Source organism: Heloderma suspectum, chromosome 11 (genome assembly GCF_057233095.1).
Source record: "Heloderma suspectum isolate Gila_16-S chromosome 11, 16-S_ref, whole genome shotgun sequence".
Lineage (NCBI taxonomy): Eukaryota > Metazoa > Chordata > Lepidosauria > Squamata > Helodermatidae > Heloderma > Heloderma suspectum.
Window position 1 is genome coordinate 15745203 of NC_139468.1, and position 18926 is coordinate 15764128.

The 18926-nt window shown below is 42.3% G+C and overlaps 1 protein-coding gene across 3 annotated transcripts; it reads left to right on the forward strand.

Annotated features, from left to right (window-relative positions):
• The first annotated feature begins 900 nt into the window (after positions 1-900).
• On the forward strand, positions 901-18868 carry ADPGK (ADP dependent glucokinase). Of its 3 annotated transcripts, none has more exons than XM_084816945.1 (9): positions 901-1135; positions 1671-1755; positions 3169-3519; positions 4229-4454; positions 6825-6887; positions 8794-8914; positions 13658-13854; positions 14523-14621; positions 16105-18868. In XM_084816945.1, the coding sequence occupies exons 3-9, from the start codon at positions 3302-3304 to the stop codon at positions 16654-16656; spliced, it is 1476 nt and encodes a 491-aa protein (XP_084673071.1). In that variant the 5' UTR covers positions 901-1135; positions 1671-1755; positions 3169-3301; the 3' UTR covers positions 16657-18868. The 3 variants fall into 3 exon arrangements, with proteins under 3 accessions (XP_084673071.1, XP_084673070.1, XP_084673072.1); XM_084816944.1 differs by lacking the exon at positions 901-1135 and adding an exon at positions 1143-1352; XM_084816946.1 differs by lacking the exon at positions 901-1135 and adding an exon at positions 1143-1352 and having other exon boundaries at positions 16108-18868.
• Positions 18869-18926: the final 58 nt, after the last annotated feature.

Consider the following 18926-nt stretch of genomic DNA (forward strand, 5'->3'; position numbering starts at 1 on the left):
AATTCTCAGAGCAAACTGCTGACAGGCTATGATCTGTTTCTTATAGACTAAGGGGCCAAGAGAGGGTGAACTGGCGAACAAAGACTTAACACAAACGCAAGCACCTCGTGGCCATCTTATGCAGATGCCAACGGCATTCTTATATCTGCGTTGCCACTCTGGGGTACACACAACACATTAGGGGTGAGGTTAAAAGATTATTTCCACACACCTTTCTTCCATCACGGAACTCAAGGTGGCTACATGTGGTTCCTGTGTGGTCTCCTCCACAAGCACTGAGCAAACCCAGGCTTAGCTTCAGCAAAGTAGCTGTCTCATGTGCCTTCTGATCATGCCTGGGACCACATCCATATAGCTCTTCACTAAGTAATACTGATCTCCTTTTGTCTACTGCTGTTTTATGTGTTCCTAGATTTAGTATTGGCCACGTTTGGTGTTAAATATATATATATGTATGTATGTATATGTGTGTGTGTGTGTGTATATATATATATATATATACACACACACACATATATATATATATATATATATAGTAAGCCTCCTCCGGGGAGAAACAGAGGATTAAATTTAATCTAAATAAATGCTGAATAAATTTCATCTCCCTCGTCTCCTAGACCCCCCTCCCCTGCTCAGCCAAGGGCACCATTAAATAATACATCCAGGCTGCTAAGGAGAAAAAGGGGAAGAACATAAATCCACTCCTACTACACCTCCTCATGGTATATTCCGCTCCCCCCTTTGTTCTTTCCTGATGGTTTGTTCCGAGTCCGTTCTCTTCCCATGGGCGGCGCTTCCTTTCCTTTCATTCTCGGCCCGTTCCAAACGTACTACTTTTCAAGTGCTTCTCTCTCTCTCCCCTACCCCCCAGCTCCTTTTAGTTGGTACATCCCCTCGGATGGGCGGCTAAGGCTCTACCTTCCCTACAGGCGGCTCCGGGCCCGTTCCCTCATTCTGGAAAGGCCACTACGCTAAATGAAGAGCGCCTGTCTCGCGAAGATAACGGCGCGGCGCGCAGACGGATACGCTGTCTCCGCAGCGGTCGCTGCCGGTTCCCCCAACGTTTACGGAGGCGTCGCGCTTATTCCCCGGCGACGTTTACGGCGGCGTTTGAGCCGAGTGACGCGGTCAGCGGGTACGGAGATGGCGTAAGGGAGGGCCCTCGGGGAAGCCGGCTTTTTCTAGGACGTGGCTGGTAGCCGGCCGGGGGCGGAGCGAGGCGAGGCGTTTCGGGGCAAGCAGCAGCTCCGAGGGGCTTCTCCTTTGAGAGACGCACATTTCCTGAGGAGAAATCGGGGGGGCGTGGGGGGAGGAGAGACCCCAAGCGACCCCGGGCCCCCTCCTCAGCTGAGGTAAACGCGAGCCCGCGCTTTTCTCCTCATTCGGCTCTGTGAGGGTCTCCGTCAATTGGGGCGGGGGCAGTCAGTCAGTCAGTCAGCCGGGGTGGGTGGGCGGCCTTCTCTTCCTCCTTTCCGGCTAAAGAGGCTCCTGCCCCCGCGGCGGGCCTCGCCTTCCCACTCCCCCGGCCTCTTCTTCCCCCTTTCTCCCTCCTTTCCAGCCCCGTCGGTGCTTTTGCTTTCCGTTCCATTCCTTCAGAGGAGAAAGAAAGAAAGAAAGATTATTTATTTATCGCATCAACAACTGCTGTCTCTCTTTCTCTCCATCCCTAGGGACAGACCTGGCTTCACGTGAGAGGCAGGGGAATTAACCCCACACAGCTCAGTAGGTCTCTCTACTCGTCACCTCTCTGGAAAGGTTATTTTCTTTATTCGTTTTTCTCTATTCATGTCTTTAGTAGCAGTAAGCTGCCGTGAGGTTAATATGCATTGCCTAGATAGAAAGGTGGGGTGTGGAATTAAGCTTTAGTAGTAGTAATTCAACGTTTTTTACACCTTGCTTTTTAATGCAAGGCATATGTCAAGATGGTTTATTATTACAACCTGTTAGTAGTAGCAATAGCAATAAATAGCAATGCATCCTGAAATATGCATTGCGTTAAAAAAAAACAAAAAACAAAACACCCACCACCACAGTATAAAAATGTTGAATAAAAACAATTCAGCATGTTATATGCTGCTTTTCTATGTATATACCTCAAGGTGTCTTACTGCTACTACCTGTGAGTAGTAGTAAGACACCTTGAGGTATATACACTGTGTAGAAAAGCAGCATATAACATGTTGAGTTATTACTACTACTACCAAATTTTGGATTATAAGTACTACAACTGAATAATAATTGCATAACCTACTTTTCTATGCAAGGCATATTTTAGGGTGGTTTACTATTCCTGATACCTGTTACAGTATTGAGTCACCTTGAAGTATACACTGCATAGAAAAGCAGCATATAACATATTTCATTACTTTTACTACTACTATAATAAATGTTTGGGTTATTATTACGACTACTGCTAAATACTAATCAGAATTTTAGACCATGCTTTTTTATGCAGTGCAGTACTTCAAGGAGGCTTGCTTGCTGCTGCTACTACTGCTAAACAATAATAGTAATAACACCATCAATGTGAATGGCACTTCACAAAGTATAAGAGGGCAGGTCTCTGCTCTGAGGAGTTTGCAATTTAATTGGGAACTCCCCATAGATCTTTGGGATTTGGAGTCCTTTTGAAAAGTAGCTGGGAACATCTCCAAGGGTTTACGGAGGAAGAGGGTTGTAGATCAGTGGTGGAGCACAGACCTTGCATGTGGAAGGCCCCAGGATCGGTCCTTGGCATTTTCCAGTTAAAAGGAACTTGGGTAGCAGAGCTTGGGAGAAGATGCTTGCCTGATACTCAGGGAAGTTGCTGTCAATCAGAGAAGACAGTACTGAGCTAGAACGACCTGTGATCTAATTTGGGATAAGGCAACTCCATAAATTCATTTTTGGGCTCTGGAATCTCTCTGAAAAGTAACGGGGGAGTTCCCCCAGGGATCATTGGCCTTTGGGGTCTCCTTCCATGCCTTGAGTCTGAGCTTTCCTCCAACCCAAGTCTGGTTCTCTGGGCAGCCCCTCCCCCACAGTTTTGTACAAAAAGAGTGCGGGGGGGGGGACGACAAAGTCAGAAGAAGAAAATGTAAGGAGGAACTAGGAAACCAGAAGAATATGATCATGAGTCTTGGATTGCTGGGCAAAGTCTAATGTTCATGTTTAAACATTTCTTTATAGATTGTGAAAAATAACTGTCCTTGAAGCTGTTGATTTTGGGGAAAATCCAGCATTCTGGCAAAGCTTGAGAAAACCACACCATATTAATCGTTCTCACACACTGCATCCTTAGTCTTGGTTTAGGAACACCAGCATGTGGAACAAGTCAGTGTGTGTGGCCCTATTGGCCCTGGCTACAGGCTACATCTTCCTGTTGGACTCTGATCTGCCGGACTTCGTGCTGGAGTATATTTCAGGCTCCTTCCTTTACCAGCTGCGGGAAGATCTTGCGTCCCCAGAGAGCAGCATGTCAGCTGCCTGGGATGCACTTATCACCCGTCCAGCCAAGCAGTGGAATAGAGTTGCTGTTGGGTGAGTGATTGCGTGACATTATCGTGCAGATTACTCTGAGTGTCCTCTGGACCACTAGCTAACAAAGCTGTTGTTGCTGAAGAGCAATGGTGCTCAAATTTTCTGCAGCGTATGAGCCCTTTCTGTGTCAGCTTGTCTGCTGAGAAGCCCCACGTGTTTGTCATGTAGGATATACTGGGCCATATATTTGGGTGCCTACTTCAGTGCAGGGCACTGGCTAGTCCTATTAGGCTTCATTCTTGTCTTATGCAAAATGCAAGCATGATTTAGAATTTACCCAATGCACTTGTGTGTGGCAGTATGTGGCAGGGGAAGATGAAGTAGAAGTTGGCTAGTGTGGAATCTTGTTATGGTGGTTGGGAGTATTCTCTACATTGCACCTATAGGTTACTTGGATATATGGGAATATAAAAGCACAAACTATTTCAAATACAGAATGTATGAAAAGTCTAAGATTCAGTAATGCATGAAAGTTGTAATCCTGTACACACTTACGTAGGGGTAAGTCCCATTGAATTTAAAAGGACTTCTAAGTAAACATGCATAGGATTGTGCAGTACGGAGTAGCAATATGATTCCTTGGCATTTTCTGTCAAAGTCTACAGATTATTTGTGCCAAGCAATTGTAAAATACATTTGATTGCGTTTTGCCTTGTTGAAGCAGACCTTAGAGTTCATCCAGATCATATCTTGATTCACTGTTCTACAGGGTCAATGCCTGTGTAGATGTGGTCCTTTCTGGTGTGAAGTTGCTACAGGCCCTGGGCTTAGATCCTGGGGCTGGGCAAGACCATTCAATCTTGCATTCCACAAAAGATTTGAAAGAAGCCTTCATCCACTTCATGGAGAAGGGAGCCGCTGCAGAACGCTTCTTCAGTGATGAAGAGTCCTTCCACTACATTGCACAGACTGCTTCAGAGTATCCTGGGGCACAGGTACATTATTTTGTTTGGAACAAATTACTCATGTCTCTGACATATAATAATACCACAGATGTCAAACACCTGTTTCATACTACAAACCACAGCAGTCAAGGTAACAAAGCCTCTTTATTGCTTCCCTGTTAGATGATGTAGCTTTCTGTTAATCTGTTATTCTCTCTCTGCTCTCTGTAGAGCTATTAAATGGCCACCGTGTGGATATTTTCTGCTAATTGTGCACATTTTCCAGAAGAGTAAATATGTTAGTCTGTAGAAGCAAGAAAACACAAACTGTTGTGGCACTTGAGACAAAAGGCATGTTGTCTCCAGAGAGAGATTGGCATTTGACCGCATGCTCTCACATTGCCTTTTTTGCTGCTGTTCTCACTGCAGGAAAATAAAGAATGACTAAATGGTTGATCCAGAGGTTATTTGAACACAAGATCTCCTGTCATCCTGGTAGATTTAAAATCTCGGGAATTAATTTCCCTAGGTCTGAAAAGATCCTGTGTTAAAATAATAATCAGATCTACCATTTAGTCATTCACTTTATTGTGCAGTGAAGAGGGAGGGAGTAGGATGGGGAGGATAATGTCCAGACAGACCCAAAGCAATTTATTTGGTATGAGTTTCATTCTTCTTCATCAGATACAGTCTGATAAAGATGGGTGCTTCCTTAACAATGCTTAAGCCACAAAGACTAGTTTGTGTAAAGTGCCCCAGCAGTTTTAAAAATCTTTCCTAAACACTTAGTTATAAGCCCTCCTCCATTTTCTAACAAATACCTGATTCATATATAAAGGGGTTTTTTTTCATAAAAGAGTATTGCCTTATGTCAAAATGAAGAGATGAAATTGGTGCTGGAGCAGGCTGGTCTTGCAAAGAAGATGTTGTAATTATTTAAAGTTGCAGGCAGCAGTGTGTAAGTGAAAGCTTTCCAAATGTTGTAAACATAACACAAGTCAGTCTTCCAAGGCCATTTAAAGTCAGTATTTCTGGAATAACCTGTTTCTACTGCTGAAGTTGACAGTGGATGTTCTGGATTTTTCCCTATGTAAGTTTGTGCAAATGTATATAACCAAATGTATATAACAGAGCTTCGGCTATTGGGCGGTATAGAAATAAATAAATAAATAAATAAATAAATTCTGTTCAGCCATCTCTGTGGTACAGAAAGTTCTAAATCCCCTCTGAGCTGAAGGCATATTTTATTATGCTTGTCTACCTCCTTTTGCCTTCATTTTTGCCTTTAGGATTTGATCAATAACTTAAAAGTTCCTCAGTTTATGTTTTGATTTACCTGAGCTTTGGGATCTGAAAAGCTTTCTGCATGAGCTGAAACATGGCTCAGTTTTATTAGATTTGCTCTTATGTGATTAAGACCTATCTCATTTCTACTTAAACTAGGGGATTTAGTAGTGGACCAGGGCATGATGTCTTTCTAAATTTGTGGGGAAAGAACCATTATTGTTGGATTTTTAAAAAATGTTTTTTTGTTCAAAGTTGGTTTTAGTTATGTGTTATTTGTATATACTACCTCTTTGCTTTTATGTAAATGGTTTTAAAACTTTGTATAATGTTTTAACTTTTGTAAATTGCCCAGAGAGCTTCGGCAACCATAATGGGGATTTAGAATGTTTACTTACCAAGGTTAGCCATAGAACTCGTGCTACCTGTTTCTGGGGAGGGAAAGGAGAAGGAAAATCCTCTCACGCACCAGCTAATGGCCAAAGTGAGTAGAACAGCCTCGCCCCAGCTTTGGCAAACAACTTGTTAAGTTAGGCAGCATGGTTATTCAAAGTACTATATGGTTACGTTTTAGAAAAGTGCAAATATCAAGCTGTGCAAAGGACTGCAATTCTGTAAGATACAAGGCCATCGGAGGGAGAGGAAACAGCAGTCAGGCACCCTCCATCGTGCCTCAGTACAGCTCCAGCTGCCATTGCTGAGGCCATCAGAGGGAGAGGAAACAGCAGCCCCTCCTCCATGTGCTTCGATCCAGATTCATGTTCTTCTAAATTACTGCTTGTCATGCGGATGTGAAGAGCTAAATCTCAAAGCAAGTGCTGCTTAAATTCCAGAATCTTTCCACCATTAAAGTAACATTTCACAGACTAAGGTGTTGGACATATAAGGAGGGAGGTGGATCTGGGGTGAAGGAAGGCATAAGTGCTGGGAACCCCTTTGGTGACTAAGCATGGCAGAATGGTTCACTGTACAAGTGGATTGTATTCTACATTATTTGGAAGCATAATAGCCCTGCTATGTATATGAACTTGATTATCTTTTGTAAGCTGCCTTGAGAGGGTTTTACCTTGAAAATATGCATAAAATACTGTAAATATTGAAATTACAGGTTAAATGTGTGCTTGAATTGTCTTACAGTTGTATGTGGGAGGAAATGCTGCACTCATTGGCCAGAAACTTGCAACACATCCAGACCTGAAGGTAAGGCTCTCAAACATCAGGCTTCACTGATTTATCTATAACTGTATACTCCATCCTATCATTGGCTTTCTATTAAGAGCCCTGGGCATAATATCTAATCAGCTTCTCCTCTTATCTAGTGCATATACAGTCATAAAACAGAAAAGATTTTCACCAGATAAGTTCACTTCCTGCTGGTGACACAGACCTCTCCTGCTGGTGCACATGTTAGATGCTCTCAGTTGAGGCACTCGTATGTCATGCCTGCCTGCCTGCCTTTTTGATTATGCTTTGGCAAGGCAATGAGGTGCATGCAGGCAAAGTACTGTGGAGTAATGTGTGAAATAAGGAAAATGGCATAAGCAAGGACAGTTATGCATGCTCATTTATTACATTGTAGCTATTCCTGCCTCCCGACATCACCAACTGAAAGAGGCATGCATGTGTGCAGTGTGTTACTCTAATAAAAATTAAAAACTGCCTGCTGGCTATCGAAAGCATTACATGGTGAGGAAAATGGCAGCTGCAGCATGGTAGGGGAATGTGTGAAGCTGCCTTCAGTGAGTAAATGTGAGTAGACATACCAGCAAGTGAAAAAGAATTTGAGGCAAGTCCTAAATAACATTTCACTAACCCTTTGGAAAGAGCTTATTTCTTCATTGCTTCTGTATTGTGTGTAGAGATGCACTCGACACGTCAAAAGGAATTCATGAATCAGCCCACAGTAATGCTGCTTTTGCCAAGTCACAGCATAACTATTACTGGACCACCTGTATTAGAAGGTATCTGCTCATTTCAGCAACTCTATCTACTAGTCGCTAACTGACATCAGTGTACATGGTCCTCTAGAGGAGCCTTCCCCAACATAGTGCCCTCCAGCTGTTTTGGATGACAACTCCCAGAGTTGGCCCTAGGCTATGAGGCCCTGTACAGTGGCCAAACAACCCTAGTCTTCCTACCTATTTTGGAGCTGAGGAGGGCATAGGTCATAGATCCAAGGTTTGGAGGAAGGCCGGAGCTCATCGTTGGTTTTAATTTTTGTGAACTGCCCAGAGACCTTTGGCTATTGGGCAGTATAGAAATTAAATAAATAAATGAAATCATGTTCTCCAGAGGGCAGCAGCATACTGTCCACGGTGAGTGTGGCTAGCGTAAACGTGGACCTTTGGTCTTCTGATAGCCATGTTGACTCTTGGGACTATCCATGGGCCCACTGTAGTCAGAGAATTACAGTCCTGCTTCTCTGTGATTCCAAGCAAAGTGTGCTTGTGATTCATATTGTGGGAATCAAACACACGTTTTTTTGTGCGCATCTCTTCATTTTACAAAATAGGAAGAGTTTGTTTGAGGAGAAACCAGAGTCTGTTTCAAATCTGTGTACATATTAGTTGCTTGGACAGGAGAATAATGGAACTTTTAATTATGGTAAAGTTTGAATTTCTAGATGTTGCAGAACACAAACAGTATTCCCTAGCTCTTATTGTTAGTAGCAAAGATTCAGTATTAAATGTCTTTAAATATGATATACAGAAAAACAAAGTCCTTATCCTTTTTTGTAGGAAATTTGACTTCATATCTCAGCTGTGGTCATTATCCATATATTGTTTTTAATTTAGCTGCCAGTGTAGAAATGCCACATTTGGCCACTTAATTGGTGCACTGGTTGCAAAATTCTGAGTTTGGTTGACTCTCTTTCTTTTTCACTTTGTGCTGAAGTGTCCTTTTGGAATGCTTTGGGACTTTCCAGGAGCCTATTACTCATAGGTATTCTAATTGGAAACATTATGACAATAGTATACCTTGCTTGCACACATAGTGCATGTATGTTGGAGCAGGACAGAAAAGTAAATAGACTGAAATCCATTTTATAGTATGGCTAATTTGAGAGATGCTAACTATAAGCTACTATCAAATTTATTGGTTTTAGGTTCTGCTGTGTGGCCCAATTGGTCCTAAACTCCATGAGCTCCTTGATGAAAATGTAATTGTCCCTCCAGAATCAATGCAAGAACAGGATGAATTTCACCTTATTTTTGAGTATCAAGAAGGTATGCTCTGTTGGAAGATACAAAAGGCCTATTGCTGTATTACTTTAAACATGTCATCATTAATTTGTTGTGACTGGTGGTATAGCACAGGAGTTAAGAAAGGAGCTGGTTGTCACCTGGTATGTCACCGTTCAGTTCTCAGTTGTGAATCCACTGGGTACCCAGTATCTCTGAGCCTCAGCTTCCCATCTGTAATGTGGGGCTAATAATGGCTTTATTTTATATTGCTGAGGGGATGCATGCAATGTGCTCTGAGCACTTTTAAAAAAATGCTGTATTGGTGCTAAGTACTAATAATATGAATAATATTAGTTTGAAAAGGGCAGCTTTATTAAATAAGGCAGCTGCTTCATGCTCTGCTTTCGATGTTCATTACTTTGTGCATGCTCTGTGTTGTGTGTGTGTGTGTAGCTTTGTCTGTCTGTTCAAGAAGTGGTTGAAAATTATTTAGCTATTTTCAGGTGTGTGGTTAATGTGAGCTGATTTCAATATCAGAATGGAAATTCGCTTCATCTAGGAAATTTAATTCCTACCTCCCTTCTTAGATGTGATTAGAAAACTAGACAACTGTGTTTAGGGAGCTACAAATATAATTGCTATACTCTCAGATGTGGAGTTCTTTGGAAGGAGGTTACCAAGTGAGTGTCTGATTAATACACCAGCTCTAATTCCACTCTCAGAACACAGTGAACTGGATGGCCTCAGTGGATGACAGCACGGCCAGTGAAGCATAGAGCTGAGCTTTCTGCAATAACAAAGAATCCCTTTTTCTTAATAATGTACTCTGAAGTATTAGTTGTAGTAGTACAGTGGAAGATGCATTTCAGTTACGCAGAGACTTGTTTTGATTATCTGGAAACCAGCGTCTCCAGAAACTCTCTGGTCTCTTTGCTGTCAGTTTAAGTTCCTGGCATCTTCAATGAAAATTGGACATGGAGATTACACAGTAAAATATGTGTATGAGTACTTGACATGGTAAGAGCTGATTCACATTTTGAACTCTGGTGGAGAAAGTCCTTAAATCTAAATATGGCAAAATAACGATTGTGAATGTTGCACATGCTTTTAAATGGCTAGGTTGCCCTGCTGTGTACCTTGAAACGGCTTTTGGGAAAGCTTTTCCCCCTTTTTAAGGGAAGCACAGACATTTAAACATGCATGTAGCACTTGCAGTTGATGGCAATCCATGTGTCTTACCATTTACACTTGCATACTATTTGAACTTGAGTTCAAAAACTTAGATGTGAGTGAGCTACAGAAATTAAGGCAACCAATGAGCATGTTCTGTACAAATCTACTGAAAACAGGAAAAAGTGGCAATGGAACTAGTTCAGTGCACCACACCAATTGCATCACAGTACCTTGGCCTGCCACTTTTTCAGCACTGAGCAATATTTTACTGCAACCAGGGCCTATATTTCCTGTAGTAAAGTTGTATAGGTCTGCTTTAAAAGGAGGCAGCTTCTGTTATAGGTTAATCAGCAAGAAAGTAGGAAAACTGAAAAAACAGCTTCATTTTCAGTTGGTGCTGATGTTACTTATGCTTAGAAATTGGGGATCTCTGATTAATGTAGCTGATGTTCGAGTTGGGGGAAAAGCCCAGGATTATAGTTTTGATGGCTTTTGGCAGTGATTTGAGCATTATACTATTACATGTTTCCTATTGAAACATATAAAAATTCAGGTTTTTTTTAAACAACTGTCTCATGACTTCTGTCAAGAAGAAAGAAATCTGGATTTGACTGAGGTAGTAGTGTTAATTGGAAGATAACTATATCTCCCCTTTCAAACAACAAAAATGCAGCACTTATTGAATGTGTTCTTCTTGGATGTCGTAAAATTTTAGTGGTGAGTCGGTGCACTATTTCTGAACTCTGTGAGTGGGTGGAAGATCCTAATAGGACTGTGTTAATATGGCATGTATTCTGGATAGAGCCTTAGGTTGTTAGTAGTGGCTCTTCTTTTAAAGAGGGTACTTCCATGTAGTGCTTCTCTTCTGAGTATGTCTTTGTCTTGGGAAGTGCTCTCTGAGAGTGCTAATGATTACTAGATGCTCTCAGGATTAGGGAGTGAGGAAATCTGCTTTTTGAAGTGTCTAGGATACATTTGTTTTGATAGAGTTCAGTAACTTCTAATTTTTGCAAGTTTGAGGATTTAAAAAAATTGCTTAGGTGTCACAGTAGCAATGTGTAGAACCTTAGTGTATTTCTGGTTTTATGATTTACATCTCAAGTTTCATTAGAGTCAAGGATGCTAAGAGCCATCTAAGTTATCAGTATTAGCAGCTGTCAGTGTTGGAGTTTAATCTGGTACTTCTGCTAGGTTTCCTGTGGCTGTGTACGTTGCTAGGTGAAGAAGCAGTATAAGCTGTTTTAAAACTGTTGCTTTCCATTTGAACTAGAGCTCTGTAAATGCTCTTCTGTCCCCATTTGCTGCAGCATTGCCACCTTCGTAGTCTCAAATGTGTCTACATACTATAAAGTGGAAAATCTGATCCCTGGTTTCTGAAGAAGAATGGGAATGAAGCCCATATCCCAAGATTCTGTTGATTGAATTATACATTCCTGGCTTGGGTGCTAGGAAGTGAAAGCACTTTTGGGGTTGGTTTTCTTGTCATGGCAATGAGGACGCGCAATAGCTGGCTTTTTCTCAGAACAAACAGTATATGCTTTGTGAGAATGAAATGCTGTGCATGATTGTGCTTCTGATGCCTAATTTATTTAGTGTTTATTTAAAATCATTTCCTGCTTCTCTTATCTAAAAGATAATCAAAGCACATTTGTTGTGCTCCCATTCTACTTGATGTAGGGGGAATAGGAGCTTGACATATGTCCTTGCTTAAATAGAAACTGGCTCTGCATTGAATCCCTAACCGTTCCTTCTGTACCAACACAGTGTCCAGTCTCATTAGCAAGCAGTGCACGCTAATGCAGTCAGGTGTGAGCACATCTCTTGGAGGTTCAGCACTTGAATTCAGGGGGGTGGGGGTGGGGGCAGCCTGGGTACTTTAGCCACTGTTTTTATAAGGCTATGGGTACAGCATGATTTGGCTCAAACTGGAAATGTAAGGGTGAGGCTTGTGGATTTCATTAAGGACCCCCACCTCTTCCTGCACAATTTGAGCATTGCACAAGTCTGACATGCATCTTGGTTGTGAGCTTGCACTAGCGTAAATAACTGCTTTAGTGGCTAAGTCCCTTAAACAATGTCAACATCAGTTGATCACATTTCTTCCTTCTTGGCTGGGAGCATTCATTGCATGTGGATCATGGCGGATATTTTATGTACAATGTAGTGACTGCAGCACACACTTCTACAAATCTAGGCTTTTGGTATGAAGGCTTCAAGCTACAAATGTGTAGTAGCTGGGTTATTGTGTTTGTGTGGAGCGGGGTCTCCCCTCTAAAAAAGAGTCTTTTGAAAGGTAATATACAGCCAATATTGCCACATATTCATTAAGACAAAGGCAGTTCCCAAACCCCAGATACTACTCATTCGTTCTCAATAAATGATATTGGGGTGGATCCCGATTTAGTCCTACTTAAAAGTAGATTCATTGTCCGGGTTTGGACAATACACTGTGGCTCGTCATGGGTTATTTAACCTAGAACGAGCTGTAGTGCACCTGGGCACCTGGTTGCATACATAGCCTCCACTCTGGGGATGGTGTGTCATGCAAACCCAGCAAGCATCATTTTTCAAGGGTTGTTTAACCCTCTCATAACCCACATTTGCCAGGTTCGCATGACACTTGCCAGGTTTGCATGACATAACAACTCCCAGAGCAGGGGCTACATATTCAAAATGGCGGCTGCATGAACCTCAGCCTCACTGTGGGTTAAAATCTATGGTGGGTTGTGTCATGCGAACAGCCCCAATGAAAACAAGAGACTTAAGTGAGTCATGACTAATGGAACTTAAGCCCAGTTGATTTCAATGGGTCTACTCTGACTAAATCTGGATCCAACTTGCTACATTTTGTTGTTCAGTCTAAGAATTTTCCCACATGTCCTGCCAAAGGCAACAGAAGTAGCATATTTGACTCTGTGGGATTCAAATCCTGTCAAGGATATGAGGAATGCATGAGCTGTGACTAAAGGGAAAGCACACCCCCTCACAGTAAATCTAATGAGCATGGCAGTTCAGCAGGGCATTGCTTGCTCGTGCATTCTTTAGATTCTATACAACCCGGCTTCATTCAGCAAGTTTGGAAAGGCCTAAGAATCAAACTTCAGTACTATGAGACTTCCTTCTTTCAAACTACTTATCATACTCTGGTATTTACTTTACAGTACAATCGGTTGGTTTCAAGCAGTTTGGCTGGCAGAGGTGCCAAAGCTGAGATAAGGCCATGGAGTGATAATTAGAGATGGAAGCCATATGTAGAAGTAAACTCCTTTGGGCAATGGGTTCTTCTGGGGATTTTATCAACATTTTTAATAATGTCATATACCTTGAATTGCTTTGGTGCTTTGTGTAAGGCAATGTAAGTGAAATCTCAAGTCCTGAAGGAGGGCAGAAAGGTGGGGGGTTGTCTGAGCAGGATAAAACACTGTTGAGCAGAGGCGGAGGAAAATAAAACAAGGAAGAGCACCCACCCTGCTTGCTTCTCTTCTCTGAGGTAAGGAGAAAGGTCGTTGTTTTGCTAACTATGTTATGAAAAGAAACCATAAACATAGTAATTAATGTAGAAGCCTATCTATATAAACCTGATATAACTGTGTATTGGGGGTTGTTCCTCAGGTGAACTATGGGGGCAGCTGAGAGCCCCAAATGCCAACCGCTTCATCTTCTCTCATGACCTGTCTAATGGGGTTATGAACATGCTAGAAGTATTTGTGTCCAGTCTGGAGGAGTTCCAGCCAGATCTGGTGGTGCTCTCAGGTCTGCATATGATGGAGGGACAGACCAAGGAGATCCGTCAGAAGAGACTCCTAGAGGTAAGAACCAGAGCGTTTGTTTCCTCCTGAACCCTAGTTCCACAGTGTTCTCCTTGGGTATGTTTTGTTTTTTAAAAAGTAGCCCTACTGTTGTTATGTTGGGCGTGTTGTACAATCTAGTCATTCTCTTGGCCTGCAAGAGGCACTCTGGGATTTGCATGAGCCTCTGTCAACTAGCTCATTTACAGTGCAAGCCTATACATTAGAAGTGGTCAGACTTCAGCCTTGTAATCTACTTTGCCTACTACTGGAACCCCATATCCACAAACCAGAACCAGGTGAAAAAAGGACACGTAGGGTAGGAATTTGTTTTCAGTACCAGAGCTGAACTGAGGTCTGTCCTTTCATACAAAAGTCCACTCCTTGTTATCCCTAGCTTTCTTCATTTCAGAAGCTTAATTTAGGTGGAAAAAAGTCTTGTTTTTGTTAAACAATTGGCAAGGATTTCTGCATCTCAATCTGCTGCAAAACTCATAGTTTTACTTTCTGCCCATCCCTGCTATACATGTCTATTCAGAAGTAAGCCCCATTAAGTTGAATGGGACTTGCTCAATTGCAGCCTTCAATATCTGATCACATCTGCAGTGTATGTAATACATTGTTGAGCCAGGTCTTCCTCTTTTTGTTCATTTCTTCTAACGTAAGTTTATTCCCTCTGTTTTTTGTAGGCTGTAGTTTCCATCTCCGACATTCCCACTGATGTCCCTGTACATCTGGAACTAGCCAGTATGACTGACCCAGATCTCATGAGTGAAATAATTAATCAGGTAATCAAAATGGCAGAGTCTGTTCTGTACTTCACTTTGAATAAATAAACTCCTTGATCTCTCCCCCAAATGAGAAATGGACAATTCTCTCTTGTGATGCACTTGAGTTATGCTGGAATGTTGGTGGCAAGACACATGTAACGTAGCCAGTGCTGCATTCTCTAGTATTGTGGAGAAATATCTTGGCCAAAGGAGTGCTCAGTTAGCAAACTGTGATAGATTCTGCTTCTAGGCTTATGAGTCTGGGCCTCTGCCAAGATACAAGATACAATGCACTAGTATATGTAGCCCCTAGTAAGTCATTGCTGACATAGCAGGCCAAAGTCAAAGAAATTGAGACTACAATGATGTCCAGTTGTTGGCAGCTCCTTCTAGCTATCTTTGTCCTTACATCTTTTGGTAGTCTCTTGGTTCAGAAGACAAGATTTCCCCCTAATCTCCAGCTTGCCATCAGTTTTATACACATCTGAAATTCCTCAAACTCTGATGTTGAAGCTCTTAAAAGACTTGTTGACACGAGGCAGAGATTCTACACCATTTTTGGTTTCCTTCTTGAATAAATAAGATTCAAATTCCATTGTTTGGCAGGGCTGAGGGGGACGGGCCATGTCTGTTTTACTAAGTGTTTGGAACTGGATTGCTGGTTATTTGGTGAATTATTATAATTATTAATAATAATAACCATTATATTTCTATACCCCCCCATAGCTGAAACTCTCTGGCCAGTTTACAAAGATTAAAAGCCATTAAAAATACAGTATACACAGTTTAAAAAACTATTTACATTAAAAAACACAAACAGACTGTACACACAAACAAAGTGTGTAAGTAAGTAAAGTGCTCTCCAAGCATGGGCATAAATGAAGCTAACCCTCACCCCATTTAAGTACAGAATAATCCACATCTGGTTGTGTTTCTTATTCAGGAAAGCAAAGTGCCTGGCATTTCTAACTAGTGTTGTATATGTTCTTCAGATAATGGCTTAGTTTGCACATAACAACAATCCTGTGTATGGGTTGTTGTTGAATTGTGGATTGACATTATGTGTGAACCCTGCACTATGGTTTAACTATGGGTTGTTAACCACAAACAACCCAGGAAGAGAGCCCATGGTTTGTTGTTGGGTTGTGAACTCTGGGTTGTTCGTGGTTAACAACCACAATAATTAACAACCCATAGTTAAACTGTAGTGTAGGGGTAATGACAACCCACGATTTAGCAACAACCCGGCACCAGTAGAGTCATTTCTGCTCCCGTCCCAATTGGGGTGTGAATACTGCAGGGAGAGGCTTGGCTGGGCTTGCGGAACTAGGCTTGCGGAACTAGGTTGTCATCCCCTGCACTAATCAGGAACCTGGGGGTCTTGCTGTTCATAGAGGCTCACAGCTTTGCATGCACTGGTTTATATATCTGCTTGTCAAATCCTAATCTTCTGAATAGTAGATTCCTCTGAAGCCAATCTTTCACTTGCTGTGTTTGTTAGCAGGTCTTTCCTGTTGTGAACTCCATTGGCTTGAATGAACAGGAGCTGCTCTTCCTCACTCAGGCAGCCTCTGGACCTCATGCTTCACTAGCTTCCTGGAATGGTGTCCCAGATGTGGGTATTGTCAGTGACATCCTCTTCTGGATCTTGAAGGAACATGGAAGAACTCCAGCAAAGGCATCAGACCTTACTCGGATCCACTTTCACACTTTGGCCTATCACCTCCTGGCTACTGTGGATGGATATTGGGCCAACCAGGTGGCAGCTGTCGCTGCTGGTGCAAGAGTGGCAGGGACACAAGCTTGTGCCACCAAAACCATTGATGCCAGCAAAGTTTTCCTTAAAGCACCGCTGGAGTTTGCCACATCCAAGATGGAGGAGGCCTCTAGAGTCTCCTTAAATCCTGGTGAACCTGTGTCAGAATGGCGCAGGGATGGGATCACATTCCACTACACTCCTGTCCTAGTGTGCAAAGATCCTTTGCGGACTGTTGGCCTTGGCGATGCAATTTCTGCTGAAGGACTCCTTTATTCTGAAATCTACCCTCATTAGCCTATGGAAATAAGATACTGCTTACCTCTCCACAAAAATTTGAACCGTGCAGGCATGGGCTGGAAGTTAAGTGTGCAATACAAGAACCAAAGAGTTAGGCACAGTCAAGCTGCTGGGTGTTGCCACAGGGATGCATACAATTTAGTGGTGAGGTATGAGGCGTTAAATACAGGGGCCACATTTTGTTCAAAGTGACAATGTAATCCAAAGCAGCTTTTGCTTTACATAAGCCAGTCTTATTTGCAGTGACTTCAAAAACTGGGTACTAGAAAGAGACAGTCATGGCTAGTTAACCCAGGAAGGATATGTTGGTCCTTCACAATGTCACATCTCTGGGAAAGCAAAAGTAGAAGGTATTTGTTACCTCTTCATCACATTCCTAATATGGCTGGAGCGAACCTTCTACTTGTTTGTTAGTGGTGTGTTCAAAACTTTTACCCTTTCAGCTTCAGCAGTCCACGGGAGCATTCTCCCAAGTGAATAGTACAAAACACCTGTCAGCTCTACAAATAAGAGGTGGGCAAGATGGGAGCATCGAAAAGTTTTTTGTAATGAGGAAAGGATCCTGAACGGTACTCTGTCACTTAGACCCATGAAATGGCAAAATACTGTGGAGAAGGTAGCATTTTATCAGATGTACCTCCTTGGGTGGTGTATGCTAATTTTGATACCCTCAGTTTTGTTTTATTTCTACTGCTATCAGAGGTATATACTTCGCTTTTATTGACAAGGTGACTCTTAAAATGCAAGGCAGCTGCACACCAAGTTATTTTATCCTTTCGTAGCCACTGTTTGTATTTAAGGCAGTGATCTGGAGGTCATTATTGCCAGAAGTGAGTGTTTACAATACAACTGCTGCTTCCCTCCTAGCATAATGGGGGACAAGTGGCAATGAATCTGAGCAAATGCCAAAGCAATGTAATGTGTTGCACAACTCCTGAGATGACTCCTTGACTCCTAATAAATGGCAGGAAGCAACATTTTCAACTGTGAGGGAGGCTAGGAAAATTGGTGCACTCTGCTATTCCTGGACTGCTGTATTAGCATCAGATTCTGGCATGCTTGGATCACATGACCGCAGTAAGGAAATCGCCTTGGGCTGTCATCTGTATAGACTTTAGTCATGCATCCTACTCCTTTTTTCATACTGTTGCCTAGCATTGGAACTATATAAAATCTTCAGAATCTGAAAACAGACTGCAGGGCAAAATCTGGTGGTGGTGTATTAACTAGAGGTGGGGTGTGTGTGTGTGGGTTGGACTGGGGAATCCAGGCCCAAATCTGTGATCATTCATGATTCTCACTAGGTGACCTTGGGCAAGTATTTCTCTCTTGGCCCAACCTATCTAATAGGGTTGGAGTCAGGCTAAAAATGGCTCTAAGCCTCATGGAGGAAGGTGAGATAGAAATGTAACAAAAGATGGGACTATTAAGTCCTTGGTGTACCAGTAGATTGTGATGGAAACAGGTCAGAGTAAGATTGTCAGTAGATGTGAATAAGGCATCTTCTAGTGAACTTAGCATTTCCCCTTCTTGCTTAAGCTAACTGCATTGCCTTCAGAATCAAAGAATGTATGAAATTTATCATGGTTAGCAAGACTCCATCTAATTGGCAGGTTGTTCATTTGTTTTTGAAAGTGTGGCACATCCCCTTTCAACCAGCTGAGGTAGCCAAACATTTGTGGCACATCCCCTTTCAACCAGCTGAGGTAGCCAAACATTTTGCACAGTTTAAGACCTTAAAACAAATCTGATGCCTTTCTTGTACCTTAAGGTGAAAGTAGACATTACTTTACATGCTTATTTGAGTCCTGGTTTCAGGATTCCCCATGTCTCTTCACTAAAAGCAGTAATTGAGTCTTTGGATCAGGACTGGAGGAGGGGGCTTTAATCCTTTCCCCTAGGTGCTATTTCCCTGCTGAAATTCTTCCCCTGACGCTGCTATTTGCTGCAAATAGTGGCTTGGCGGTGGGGGTTCAGTGGGAAATCTGGGAGTGGGGAGTTAACCATCCCCACAGCTGCTGCTGTTTGAAATAAAGGAGAATGTCAAGGATGGGATTAAAAGATGCATGTAAAATAACATCTAGTTTGATGGTTACACCCTGAGCTTTTTGAGAGAGTAATTCCTCAAGACTGTGTGTTGGACCTGGTTGCCAGCTGTGTTTGTTCAGGATAATATAGAGCTGATAAAGTTTTACTTCAGGAGAGGTAGGTCTTGTACAAGCGTGTTGGTGTCTTCTCTTGGCAGAAGTTTCAGAACTATATCTTAG